Source organism: Lampetra fluviatilis, chromosome 51, assembly GCF_964198595.1.
Source record: "Lampetra fluviatilis chromosome 51, kcLamFluv1.1, whole genome shotgun sequence".
Classification (NCBI taxonomy): Eukaryota; Metazoa; Chordata; class Hyperoartia; order Petromyzontiformes; family Petromyzontidae; genus Lampetra; species Lampetra fluviatilis.
In genome coordinates, this window is record NC_136325.1 from 8,773,787 (window position 1) to 8,787,776 (window position 13,990).

General features: G+C 51.7%; 1 protein-coding gene across 2 annotated transcripts; it reads right to left on the reverse strand.

The window, feature by feature from the left end:
- Positions 1-91: 91 nt before the first annotated feature.
- SERPINH1 (serpin family H member 1) lies at positions 92-13,682 on the reverse strand. 2 transcript variants are annotated; one of them, XM_078878668.1, is made up of 5 exons: positions 13,391-13,682; positions 5,606-6,387; positions 4,636-4,734; positions 4,196-4,428; positions 92-3,653 (listed from the first exon to the last, which is right to left on the reverse strand). In XM_078878668.1, exons 2-5 carry the CDS (start codon positions 6,300-6,302, stop codon positions 3,351-3,353), a joined length of 1,332 nt encoding a protein of 443 aa, XP_078734794.1. In that variant the 5' UTR covers positions 6,303-6,387; positions 13,391-13,682; the 3' UTR covers positions 92-3,350. The 2 variants fall into 2 exon arrangements, with proteins under 2 accessions (XP_078734794.1, XP_078734793.1); XM_078878667.1 differs by having other exon boundaries at positions 13,302-13,682.
- Between the last annotated feature and the right edge of the window lie 308 nt (positions 13,683-13,990).

The following is a 13,990-nucleotide window of genomic DNA, read 5'->3' on the forward strand; positions in this document are numbered from 1 at the left end:
TGTTAGCCCGATAATGTCGACTGCAAAAAATTTTTTTTTTAAATCTTCAATTCAATGGAGGCGAAGGACCAGTTAAAATCGATTTGCATGGATCGATGCATTGGGGGGTTTTGTGGTTTTTGATGGTAGTTTGAGGCAGGCCTTCACCCAGAAGCGGACGGACCATGGCTGATGATGATGTGAAGAAGCTCTCCGGATAATTTATTTGGTCAATGTTTTTTTTATTGGTAGGAAGGTGAATATATATATAAAATTGAAAAACAGTGGAGAAATAAAGTAGCTAAAAATATAGCAACGTTCATGGGTGAGAAGATTGCGTGGGGGGGAGGGGGGCGCGATGTGCTTGAGGTTAAGAAATGCACGCCGGGAAATTTACTGCATGAACCCACTGGAACACGCGCACACATTCCCTACTTTAGCATCCCCTGGAGAGGCAGCTTGCGACAGAACCGTCGAGAAGGCAGTGCGAGTGGCTATGAGGCGCAACTATTAATTAGCCCCTTTTATTTTAAATTCACTGCCGAGAAGTAAAACGTCGAAACCGCATTAGCGGGGATGAATTCCGGGACTTGGAATTTCGGAAGATTTTAATGTTTTTTTGGATCTTGTTTTTGGATTTCTTTGTGAACTTCCGCAGCGTGGTAATGCGTCTTTGTGCTCACAACAGCGACGCCTGATCACGCAGGAGTGATATGGTATGCGACATCATTCCCGGTGACGTAACAATTTCAGTTTAGCCGGAAACTTTTTTTCTATCGACGTTTTTTTGTTTGATCGCGCAAATATAAAAATGTGTCCTTAAAACCCACCACCACCTGACACAGCCAACTAGTAAGGGTATGTCACGTAAACAGAACAAGCCAATTCGTCAGGCCTGAAGAAACTAGTTGTAATTACTGGCGAAACGTCGTACTCGGTTTGTAAATGGTGTGGCTTGGCTCTCCGACACACCGACACACCGGTGTGCTGTACTAGTGACGAATTGGCACGGTCTGTTTACGTGACAACCCGTACTATTTGGCTGTGACGGGTGGTCGTGGGTTTTAATGACACACATTTACACGATCTAACCCAAAAAAACACTTATGGATGATCTTGGTCGCGAAAGCCTACGTGCTAGACTCACTTTTTGGTTATTTGGTTCATCCGAAATTTCATACATCCCTGCCCGACCTTTGGGATGTTCCCGAATTCATCCCAAAATGGGGAAACACATCTCCCTAGCGCGTCACGTGAATAGCACCAAGATATAACATTGTCATGGGGGCGGGAGTTCGTCTTAGGAGAAAGGATTGCGTGCACACACACACGATCGTTTGAGACCGGGGCGCGACGCGCAAGACGTGGCTCTGCACAGAGATGGGAGCGCTCGCCGCCACCCAAATGCACAGCACCCACTAAGGCCCCCCCCCCCCCGAGTTGAAACGACTAAATGTGACCGTGTCAAGCACGGAATGATTGTATTTGTTTCGGTTAAGATTGCAAAGCTCGTGGATAAGTGAGGTTAGTTGCACTCCCAACCTGTGAACCTTACGACGTTTTAGTCGGTTAATAAAAAAACACCTAAACTACACAACTCTACGTGACCACTTGGGGCGGAATGACGATCCATCGATTAATTGATTCCTAAGTTCACGACGCCCACGTGGAGCTGCGTATGTAAGCCATGACGTTTGTTGATTGCCTTATGCAGTAACAAGTATACGATACCCCTGCAGCCAATATAAACACAAAGACAAAGATTCCCCGAGTAGCTATAACAGACTTTTGGGGCAAGTGCTGTTAGCGAGCAGCACCTATAAAGGTCAGCACAGTGCACACACACGCGCGAGACCGTTCAATAAAAATCGTTCCACTCCCCAGCGTCCACCACACTCGCCCATTCGCATGCAGCTGTGCCGTGACGGAGCAAGGCTTGCCGTTTGACTGTTTATATTCGGCCAACGATCTTCAAAAGGCTGTGCTTAACGTAATAAAAGTTTTGATTGCAAAAGCTTGCATATTCGTAGGTGGCGGAGGGAGTTTTTAACACGTGAGCATGGCTCGCCGTTATATACCGTGTCGTGTGGTGGGGTTGGGGGGAGGGGGTAAAAATGTTCTTTAAAAAAGGTGAAATGTTACTTTGTCCAGATCTGAGCGACTAGTTGGGCAATAAGGATGCGTTTGGGCGTGACCAGATGCTCTAACCACGCCCACAATATTAGCATAACCCCGCCCCCATTTCTGACTACCCTCCCCCCACATAACAGGCTTGTAACATAGTAACAACCAACCACAGGCGTGCAAATGCGTCACGTGGTGATGAAACCGCCGAGCGGATCAATGCATGAAAGTGGAGTCCGTCCACTATGGGCAACCGGTTGCAGATCGGTTGCGTGCAACAGGATTGCACAACTGTTCGCTTAGACGTGGACTCTTTAAAACAATTGTCCAAATTATCGAAGCAATGCTTGAGAACCGTTATAGGAAGAAAAAAAAATGGTGTGTGCTGCAGGCATTCACACATCGGCTTGTCCTCGGATAGCACGGTAAAGCGTTTGCTTCCTCAGGCGTTACGATCTCAAATATTGAGAAATACAGTCGTGGGAATTAAAGCATTCTTCCGGAGGCAAGCATGGCGGCCTACTGCAAGAAGAAGCGCTCGTAACAGCCGGCCCAATTAAGCGGAGCCACGGACGGAGCCACGGAAGTTGCCGGTGGCAGGGTCGCGGCGCACTCTGCCACCCCAACCTCGTCATTCCTCCTACGCGCAAACTACGGCGCCTTTGTGCTGGCGCTCACTGGCGCGGGCAACGACCTTAAATTATACCTCGGGCGGGGGCCGCACGTTAAACGCAGATCCTTGGCGTCGTTCGATAGGAACGTGAAAGATAACGTGCGCGAGTTCGACCGAGTATAAAGAAGCCGCATGCAATCACAAAAGTGGCTGGGCACGATAAAATAAGCACAGTGTTGTTGCCAGGGAAAATATGCATATGTATACTGCCCTCTATGCTTGCAGTAACGAATAAATATCATTTCCCCGGCTCTTTTTAAGTGGCCTAAAAAAGCCACAGGCCTCAGGCCGTATTTAAATTAATTTGCGTGCCATGCATACTTAAGCTGTGGGCCGTATGAAATTAAGCCGCAGACTGCGTTGAAATGCAATTGTACGTGTCACATCCGGCACGTGGAGCATATTAAGTGAAGTAGCGGGCCCTGTCAGGCTCAAGGGCCTGACGGAAGCTCGAGATGGAGGAGGGCGCAGGAGCGGGTGGGCCGACGAACGAGCGGGAAGCCGTAAGGCACAGGCAGGCCGACGGAGGAGCGGGCGGGCGGGCAGGGACAAGGGGGAATCGTCCCAGCCGCGCCTAGAGCTCGTCATGCCGCCCGGAGCCCACCGGCCGCATGCATCGGCCGATGAGCAGCGTGGCGCCGGATCGTGCGTCGCGCACCAGGAAGAAGAAGGGGTGGTCGATGTAGAAGAGGTGCGGGTTGCGCATGTCGGGGTGCCCGTGCACGGACATGTCGTACTCCTCCCCCTCCGTGTCGAACTCCAGCGCCGCCGTGTGGAGCAGCGAGCCCAGGTGCAGCTCCCGGCCGCCGGTCATCCCCGAGAAGTCTGCCTTCGCCTTGTCGCCGACCTCCGCCAGGCCCAGGTCGGCCAGGGAGTTCTGCGCGCGAACGGAGCAAGGCGTCGTTATTTTGTTTTGTCCGCGGCGGGCTTCGTCGAACCTCGGGACTTTCGCGGGAGGGTTCCTCGCCCCTCCGTGCTGCCGCGGCGTAACAGACATCGAGCGAGTTTGGCGACCGCTTCGCTCATCTAACTCCACACCTGCGATTAACATGGTTGGCTACGTGCCGCGCGAAAGAAGTTCAACAGACATAAACACCTGCCTCTCGTCTACATCTCCCATCTCACCGCATCTCAACTCGCCGGCGAGCTGGAACCACGGTAAACCGGCGCGCCGCTAAACGCTCGCTCGCCACGACGATGTTATTCGCTCGGCTGCCGTCAGGTTCTTAACCACGCGGATTTGGTCTCGGATCATTTCGTGGCCGATCACAAAAATCTATTACGAATCTTTATCTCTTCTCTCATCTCGCTGCTGGGTGGGCGAGGGGTTATGAATCAAAAGGGAGGGGTTAGGGGCGGAGACGACTTAAAACAGTGCCACCACCACCAGCAGCAGCAGCAGCGCCATCGGCGGGGTACCTTGATGTCAGCGGAGCCTTGCAGCAAGCCCTTGGGCATGGAGACGGCGATGGTCTTCTTCTGCAGCTTGGAGGTCCACTCCTCGAGCTGCTGCTTGGTGAGCAGCTTCTCCAGGCGCTCCAGGGACTCCGTGTGCAGTGGCAGCGCGATCAGCAGGCTCTCCAGGCTGCCCTTGAGCTGCATCTCCAGCAGCTGCACCTGCGCCTTCTCGTCGTGGTAGAAGTTGTAGAAGCCTGCCAGGAGCCGGGGTGGCACGCACGCTTCAGACTCCTTCTCCGACGTGTTCGTCGCTCGGAGCAGGGCTCTTTACGTGCTCACCTGCGTGGCGAGTGCTCACCTATGAACCCACCTGTGTGTGCTCGCCCGCACATTGCGTGAAGCTCACCTGAGCGCGCTCGCCCGTGTGCGCGCGCGTTCGCTTGCGCGGCGCGAGCGCTCACCTGTGCGGTGCATCATCTGGATGGAGATGGTGTGGGAGCGGCTGGTGAGGAAGCCGCGGGTGTCCACCATCTGGTGGTGGAACTTCTCATTCCAGCGGCCTGCGCACGCACACAACGCGGCCCGTGCAGGTGATTCCACCCCCCCCTCCGACCCCCGACCCCCTCCGACCCCCTCCCCCATCCGACCCCCTCCCCCCTCCGACCCCCTCCGACCCCCTCCCCCCTCCGACCCCCTCCCCCCTCCAACCCCCTTCCCCCCCACCCGCCTGCAACGCTATGCCGTTAGCAGGTGATGTCTCTGTATGTGGAGGAGGCGCCGTTGCACAAGTGATAACGATGATGCGTAAGATGCATCAGTGGCGGAGTTTGACTTCTATATTTGGGAGTGGGCCGGGGGGTTTGCTTTGTTTCTCAGTTTAGGAATCACGTGTGAAGGTAATTAATGTATTTTTTACTCTTAATTGTAAACTACTGAAAATAAATTTAGAAAGGTGTCCAGTTTGGGGTGCATTGCCCCACCTGTGCCCCCCTCCTCAAACTCCGCCCAAGGTAAGTTGCCCTTGCTACTGGTGCGGCCGGTGATGGTGACGTTGGTGACAGCGATGATGACACAATTCTGATGCTGCTGATGTTAATACTACTACTTCTAGATTTTAAGCTTTCGTGACTGCAAGGATTCATACTCTTAGGTTTTTTCGGTAAAGTCACGTAGGTAAAAAAGAAGAATAAAATAAAATAATAAATGAAAATAACTAAATAAAATCACTATTTAGTTATTTTCATTTATTATTATTTTATTTTATTCTTATTTTTTCCCTACGTGACTTTACCGAATGCTAGTACTGCTGATGATGCTACCAGCGGTACTGCCTATGATGCTGCTCGTGAAGAGAACGGCAACAACGGCAACAATCGGCGCGACCATCGTGCCCTCTAGTGGCCGGCCGCCACCCCGGGTGGCATCGCTCACCCTTGAAGAAGAGCGCATTGACGAAGACCGCGCCGTCCGCGCCGTTCAGCTCCTTGGCCACTTCCTTGACCTTGCCGCCGGTGTTCTGCGCGGCCCACTCGTTGAGGGCCTTCAGGGCGCCGCGCTTGTCCTTGAGGTTCACCTTGTCGTGCTGCAGGCCGTAGCGGGCCTTGCTGGAGCTCACAAAGCCCTGGCTGAAGGTCACGCCGCTCGGCGCGTAGACGCGCGACGCCGCCTTCCACGTGTGGTTCCTCCAGGTGGCCGCGACGGCGGCCTCCTCCTCCTGCGAGGCCAAGTCCCCCAAGACCTCGGCCAGGCCCGAGTGGAAGCCCTCGCCGGGCAGGCCCGACGGGTTGATGGCCTTCAGCAGCCGCGACGCCGTGGCCGAGGAGGCTCCGAGCTGAGCCGCCCCCAGCGCCGATGCGACCAGCACGGGTGAGAGGACCACGTTCTCCGTGGCCGGCACGGCCTTCGCCACGCTTTGGTAGAGGTCGATGGCGAAGGCCGAGTTGCCCTCGCCCACTTTCTTGGCGTGCTCGCTCAGGTTCTTGGGCGGCGCCGTGGCGTTGGTGACGGCCGCCGTGGCCGCCTTGGGCTCCGTCGCATTCTTTTTACCATCAGCGGCAGTTGCGGCCAGAGCCCCAGAAGCCAGCGCTGCCACCAGCAGCAGCAGCAGCATGCGTAGCGTGGTGGCCATCGCTTTCTTGCTTCGGCGGGTGGTTCGTTTTGCCTGCGGGTGGGTTTGTGGCGGTGGCTGTTGGGGCTTAGGCGCCGGCACGGACCTGCGGTCGTGTTTTAGAGTAGAGCAGAGGGGCGTTGTTAACGTGGGAGAGAGTTTCTGGCCGGGTGAGCGAAGCTCTGCCGTTTATAGTCTGACGTTGTGCAATTGGCTCGCGGGAAAGCGTCGGCCAAAAAAATATAAATATATATTCATAACGGGCTCTCTTATTCCCCAAAGTTGGCCGAGTGCCAGGCCACTCAATCTTTTGGTAAAACCAACGCAGTGGGGGGGGGAGCGCAAACCCGTCGACAGCGCAACGCTCGCAGACTTGCGTTGCCCCATCGCTGGCAGCTTGTGAGTGATGCACGAGGTGCGTATTGAAAACAAACAAAAAAATTGGGAATAACGTCAAGCATTGGGAGGCCAAACCAGGACACATGGTGAGCTGAGAGCCCCACCCACCCAGCTTTCCAATAGCCACGCCCACTGAGACACCAGCTCCACCCACACAGGGGGTTGCCCCCTTCACGACCCCCCTCCCACCAATGATCATAGACCTCGCCCACTACTCAGGTGGCTCCGCCCTTTGCCCAGATCAAGAGTTGAGCGTGGGGCCAGAACATTTTAAACCAGACAAAAATCCAGATTTACACAAATGCTTTGTTGCAGGGGGGCACTGGCACAGACTTTGGGAAATCACCTGGATTGCCCCGGAAACAGCAAGACATGTAGCACATTTATGATGAGGCCACAATAGGTCATGACCTCGTCTAGCTCTGTCGGGTGGCAGTGGTCCTGGTCACGCTGGACCCTGACCTCTGTAGGATTGAAGCCATGTCCCATGCTATGGAATCACACCTAGGAACACACTTAATGTGACCCACCAATCAATTTGGTAATTGGCATACTTCGTCTAAATTCAGGCGTGGAACTCAAAGGAGCAGAGCAGCAGGCAAAAATGAATTTTTAATATCAAATAAAACATCCAGGTTTCAGTTGGCTTTGGACATAGATTGAAATGGCAATGGCTTGAGTATAGTATGCATTCAAAGTGCCCTGGAATGCCCAACGAGCCGCTGTATTAAAGCCAACTGTATTCAAATGAACAGGTAATTGGTTTAACTATTAGCGCATTCTTGGGTTAATAAGGCGCACTATTCTCCCTTGGTGTTTTAAATCAAAAGTTGGGGGTGAGCCTTATAATCCGATGATACATGGGTGAGTGTGTGTGCGAGACCGGATCTGTACAACTTTATTGACACGGCCCCACAAGTTTGCAGGTGCATCTTACTTTCCGGAGCGTCTTCTGATTCGGAGAATTAATGCATTGCATTTGCAAATCACATTTTTGTAACAATTAAACACTGTTTGACTATAGGAGCCATTTCCCTTTTTTTTTTCAAAAAGGGAAGTTACTCAACTTGTATGACAAATATCGGGCAATTTTGATTTGAATAAGGCCGAGCCATTTCTCATTTCTTAATGCGTTGCAGGACCGCGAGAGATGGCAGCAACTCACGGGGAAGGCCTTCATCCAGCAGTGGATTGGTTACGGCTGCCGTCGACGAATGGCGACCATGTGCGCCAGTTCACCATCGGTAATTTCTGCCATGTGACCGCGAATTGCAAACAGCATGGCGGTGGTGTCGGTTCCTGCCGAGTTCAAAGTGGCCGTTGGAATTTAAGCTCCGAAAAAAAAGTCTGCGGAAAACCACTTCTGGTGATGGTTCCAATCTAAATAAAATAAATATCTCTCTGGGAGCCGCCCCTCCACAGCACTGGACTCTCGTCAGAGCCACGTGTCTCCTCCGGGTTTGGACAGCAGAAGCAGCAGCAGCAGACCGTGACACGGACACTGTGCCGCAGGGCTGATGCCAGAAATGTGGCCCCCTCCAGAACTGAATACGTGGCAGCGCGTATTTATTTATTTATTATTGAATGCACCCCCCTCCCCCCGCTTGTCAATTCCCTGCTGGATCATTGATTCCTGGCCATGGTTCATGCAAGTGGTGGGTGATATCAGAACCGATTCTGGGCCCTCTATTCACCACCACCCCCTCTCCCAGGGTGGTGAAGTATGGTCAAACAAACCCCCATGACCGACACGACATGGGGAGGCCTTCATCCAGCAGTGTATTAACAAATGGAAGTCATAAAAGATACACTTTTTTAACCCATGACCGAATCACCCGAAATCCTGTAATTGTGGAAGCCAAGCATGGTTGAGCCTGGACAGTACTTGGATGGGCGACCACCGTTCACAACCAGGACTTGTGGGAGCTACGTTACGGGCAGAGCAGCAGTACAGCAGCGTTGTCCAATGTTGTATGGGATTTATATGCTCCCATGTTTACACTCCCCACCTTCATGAACCCGCGAGGCCCTCGTTCAGCAGTGGATTTCATGCACCCCGCTCACAACTTTTGCACACTCATACCAAACGGACCCGCTAAAAAAACATTTAGGTACTGTACAGTATGCATTGCCGCATATTTGTAAACCACGCGTTTTCTGTGCGTAAATAATTCATGCTGTTGGAAGTGTGGCACTTTCAAGGTCATTTATTGGAAGAGGCGAATCGAAAACACAACATTTTAAGGACACTACACTGGCTCAAAATGCTGTTCCACGCAAAAAATTTTGAGTACCGTATAATCAGGAATAAGCAATGCTCCACTGAGCTACATTGCAGGAAAAGTCGGACTCGCTTGATGTCTGCGAGCAATTACCGTGATCAAATCACAGGGGCCAGTTGAGCAAATGTTGTCAAGGTCCACTCAGGGCTTTAAATATTTTTTTCAAAACCAGCGCAGTTGGGTATTGTGAATACGAATTCCAATTTATCCAGGAAAGCCTCACCGAGTCTCAGGACTATCTTTTCACGAGGGCCCTGCCACATTGGGATGTTTTGGCCAAATTCTGGCAATGAGGGTCTGTCTTCATGTGGGAAGGAAACGCCACCACGCGTCGGAGAAGGGTGACACTCAGCGCTGCCACCTGCTGTCCACAACTCCCACAAGCCCCTGCTCCTACAGCTCCTGGCAAGCTCACGGTGGTGGCTGCCCATGCCGAGTGCTAGCCAGGCTCGACACCTGCTTAGCTTCCGAGATCTGCAAAGGTCGGCCACATCCGGGTTGATTTTGGTCATGGGCTTTATATCTAAATATAAATTATATTTTGTATCGAACCTCTGATACGTGGTCATCCATCCAAGTACTGGGCTTTGCTTAGTTTCAAATGTCAAAATGGTCAGGTGCCTCTCAGGCATTATTATTATTACATAAAGAACAGTATACAAATACCGCATGGCTTCGGATATCAGACGATATACAGCTCAGTACCGTGCACAGTAGTCAACGTACACTGTTGTTGTAATCTTCTACGCTTCAATGTCCAAGCTGACCAGGGTGGTGAAGTACGGCCAAACAACCCCCACCACGTGGGACATGTTCTCGGCCGTCGATGGATGTGACATGACGGGCTGTGGCTCGTGCACACAAACAGATTCTTTGTTTAAGAAGCTCCGGAAAGTTAGATGCGTTAGCCGCGTTGGGCAGTCAAACAGAATTACACAAATCTGATCTCCACACACACACAACCTACCCGATGTTAGACGTACCCTCTCCCCACAACTTTGACATTAAATAACAGAGGGCAAGTGTGTCTTATGATCCAGAGAATACGGTAATGCGTACACGTAGGTTTCACCTTAACACTTAGTAGGCTTTCGCGACCAATATCCATAATAAAGTTGTTTTGGGTTAGATCGCGTAAATATAAGTGTGTCGTTAAATCCGCCACCACCCGACACAGCCAATTAGTGAGGGTTGTCACGTCAACAGAACGTGCCAATTCGTTACTAGTACAGCACACCGGTGTGTTGGAGAGTAAATCCACAACATTTACAATCAGAGCCACGACGTTTCGCCAGTAATTACAACTAGCACCATCAGGCGACAGCCAGATTTGTGGAGAATTCCTCCCGTTTCGTTCTTAAATATTGGCACGTTCTGTTTACGCGACAAACCTCTACTAAATTACCATGTTGGGTGGTGGCGGGTATAACGACACATTATATTTACGCGATCAAACCCATAACAAACAAAAAACCCTCTTATGGACGTTTGTTTCAACAGGACAGGTGCATTGCCCTATTGTCTCAATAGGGGTCGGCATGGCGCGTGGTGGCACGTGCCACGTCGACACAGCCGCACGGCCATATAGGGGGGGGGGGGGGGGGCCTGGGCTCTCGTCTCGCATTCGCGGAGGAGGGGGGCCCATCGAGGCCCCTAAGCAGCAATTAATGTACCCCCCCCCCCAGTCCCCATCGCCACCTCTCTCTCGGTTCATGCAAACTCTGAGTGAGATGACAGAAGAGACATGGGCAGAAGATGGAGATGCAGTGAGATAAGGGTAGAGAGAGACGCCCTGAGATGAGAGATGTTGACAATAAAAAAGAGACGCAGTGAGATGAGAGATGATGATGACAATAGTGAGATAAGGGTAGAGAGAGACGCCGTGAGATGAGAGATGTTGACAATAAAAAAGAGACGCAGTGCGATGAGAGATGATGACAATAGGAAGAGAAGCAGTGAGATGAGAGATGTTGACAATAGGAAGAGACGCAGTGCGATGAGAGGAGAGATACAAATGAGAGAGATGTAGTGAGATAAATGGGAGATACTAACGAGATAGAGATATCATATCATCTTATCTCAATTAGTTTTTAGCATTCCATGCTCCGCAAGAGTGCAGAACAAAGCTGCTTGACAGTACAGTAGCCCCGTTACTTGCACAGACACGAACCCGTCATTCCAGGGGCATGCCCGAGCCAATAACGTCTGACAATGCCACAAGTATTCGTGTCGCAAATTTGGCTCGTAATTATTTTATTCCCGTGAAATGTCTGCGAGTCTTTATTATTTTCTGCTCGCGATCTTTTCATCCTGTCGCCGCCGAAGTATCCCTCCCTTAGTCTGGTATTTTTTTTTGTTTATTTCAAGCAAATATTTACCTGCCGCCGATGCCAGTTGGGCAGATCACAGACCACTCCAGCTAGCTCGGCAAAGGTCACCAATTGTCCTACACGTCCGTCCGTAGCACTTCTAAATCTTCGCGTGGCAAATCGATTTTTAGTTTTTGTTTTGACTGGCACGGGATCTAATCAAGCGAGTTTATTGTAATTTATCCAGGAGAGTCTCAGGATTTAGTTCAAAAGGGTCCTGCCTAACAATTGGGATGTTTGGCCAATTTCACAACTAATTTTTGGAGATGCCGCTGCTGCTGTGCTGGCTGAGGTGCCCGAATCAAAAAGAACGATACAACGCATTCGTCACTAACACGGCGTGGGCCTTGAAACGTTCTGCAGGATACAATATGCAACGTTCTCGGCTAATGACCTTTATCCGCGGCACAACGCAGCGTTTGTCATTGACGAACGTGTTGAGTCTGTATCTTTGACTAACGAGAGTTTTGACTTCGCGTGGGTAGAAAAAGCCAGAGGACCCGGAGATAACCCAGCAGCAGCCCGTGCGATACCATTGGGGGTTGGTCCACACACGGAGTGAAGAGAGGGGCTGAGAGAAACGCCGAACTGTGGCAGTAGCAGCCGATAATGACCAGAACCGGGGCCAATTGAAGCCACCGGGTCAACGCGTTGTGTGGGTGGCGGTGAACGACTCGAAGGAGCAGCGAACGACTCATTCATTGCAGACGCACAACGGTGCAGCAGAGACTTGATGTTACATTATAATAAACATAAATTACGGGACTTTTGATTTGGTGGAGGTTGTGTTGGTGCACTTAGCCGGAGTCTAAACAAACTATCGACAAATCTACGACTCGTTTTGTCCACTGCTGAATTTAAGGTCTTCCCCCATTGCCCACTCGGTCGTTGAGGGGGGTCATTTGACCATACTTCACCACGCCGGTCGGTGCGGGTTGGAGAATGAGATTCGATTCCCGGGACCAGTTCGGATCATCACTCGCCACGGATATTAGCCGTGGCCGGGAACCGAACTGGAGTTTGGTTGGTTATAAAGCGCAGTGCGCCAACCTCTGCACCACCGCTCCCCCTCCCCATCTCAAAACTAAATGGGCCGAAAACGTGTGTTCTTGCACAAGGGACATTGCCCGAAACGTTACTCAAACACCAACAAACCAAAAAAATCAGTTATAATCAAACATTAAAGACAAAAGCGGAGGTGAAATCACCCTCAACGCGCCCGATCTCGTCAGATCTCGGAAGCTAAGCAGTTTCGAGGCTGGGAAGTTGCTCGGACATAGGCAACGCAGAAATATCAATCGATATCCCCCTCCCCCACGCCTCCACCAACCCACAACGACCGGCGTGGTGAAGTATGGTCAAATACCCGGACAGCATTGGATGGACAAGTCGGGCTCTGCGCACGAGTGCGAGTAACAGCGAACGCAACTCCCAGCCACGTCGCGCACTCCTCTCGACAGAGTTACTGCGGGACGGCTTCAAGCGACTCGAGATACACACACACACCCTAAGTTAAGTACCAAGGACACACGCAAAGCATGATCCGCTCATTAGACCCCCCCCCACTAAAATAACTGCGGAGAACACAGCATCGTGTACATTCCGTCGTGTTCGCGCGTGCATTTATGTGTACATCGTTAAGTATATCGGACTATGTGGCTCTCCTTTGCCAAGTGGCCCGTTCGATCGAACGGCATTTGTCTACGCAGGTAAAGCTGTGGGCTAAGTCTCGCGGCCGTACAATTCTCGTAGGCAGCGGTATAATAAAAATGCTTGCGGAGCAAATTTACGATCGCCCAACAATCGCCACGTACTTAACGCGCCGCATAAAGCCCTCTCCCCTATTGTTTGTGTGGTCGCTAGACACGGCAGCCGTCTGTCCGTCAAGGCTCTCGAATCGAGAGAGAGTTTAAAAGTCTCGTTGAGCGAGCCGGGGGTGTCTGTCTGTAAACGGGTCGCCGTCGACTTACCACGCAGAACGAAGACGCCTAAGCAATGGAGGAGGGAGGAGCACAGGGGCGATTTTGTTTGTGTGCGGGAGGAGACGCGAGACTCACACACAGAGAGCCGGGAGAGGGCTGGAAGGAGATACAAAGACGGCCGAGGAAGACTTAACGAGACAACTCAAGAAAACAACCGCTTTGCGCTTTTGTTGGGATCGGCGCGCCGTCCTTTTATAGCGGGAACGGCCCTCCCGCACCCAACCCTAAAAGAACTTTCCAGAAGAGTGGGCCGATTGCTTCGTCCATATGTCTGGCTCGGACTAAACTCCGCCCGAGCATCCGCCCGTGGACAAATCGCGTGGTGCCGCGACTGCGAGCGGAGGAATGCGATCCCAGACAAAGACCCCCCGCCCGCCCGCCCGCCACACCACCCTGGAGCTTCCCACTGTCTCTCGGAGCAAGGGCTGTGAGCGAGAGGCAAATGAAGGCCGGGCACGGTGACACTACCACGCCCGGCCGCCTTTGTCTCTCCCCATTGCCGATGTATTTTTTTTTAAACCAAGTTCAAGTTCATGTATTTGGTGTAGCCCTGTGAGCCATTCGGCTCTTTTGATTCGGGTGCAACCGCAACAAACAAAAAACTAAAACATGAACAAAAAATATCTTAAAGTGAATGTGTGACTAAGTGCAAATAGAAAATCCAAGAAAAGACAGCA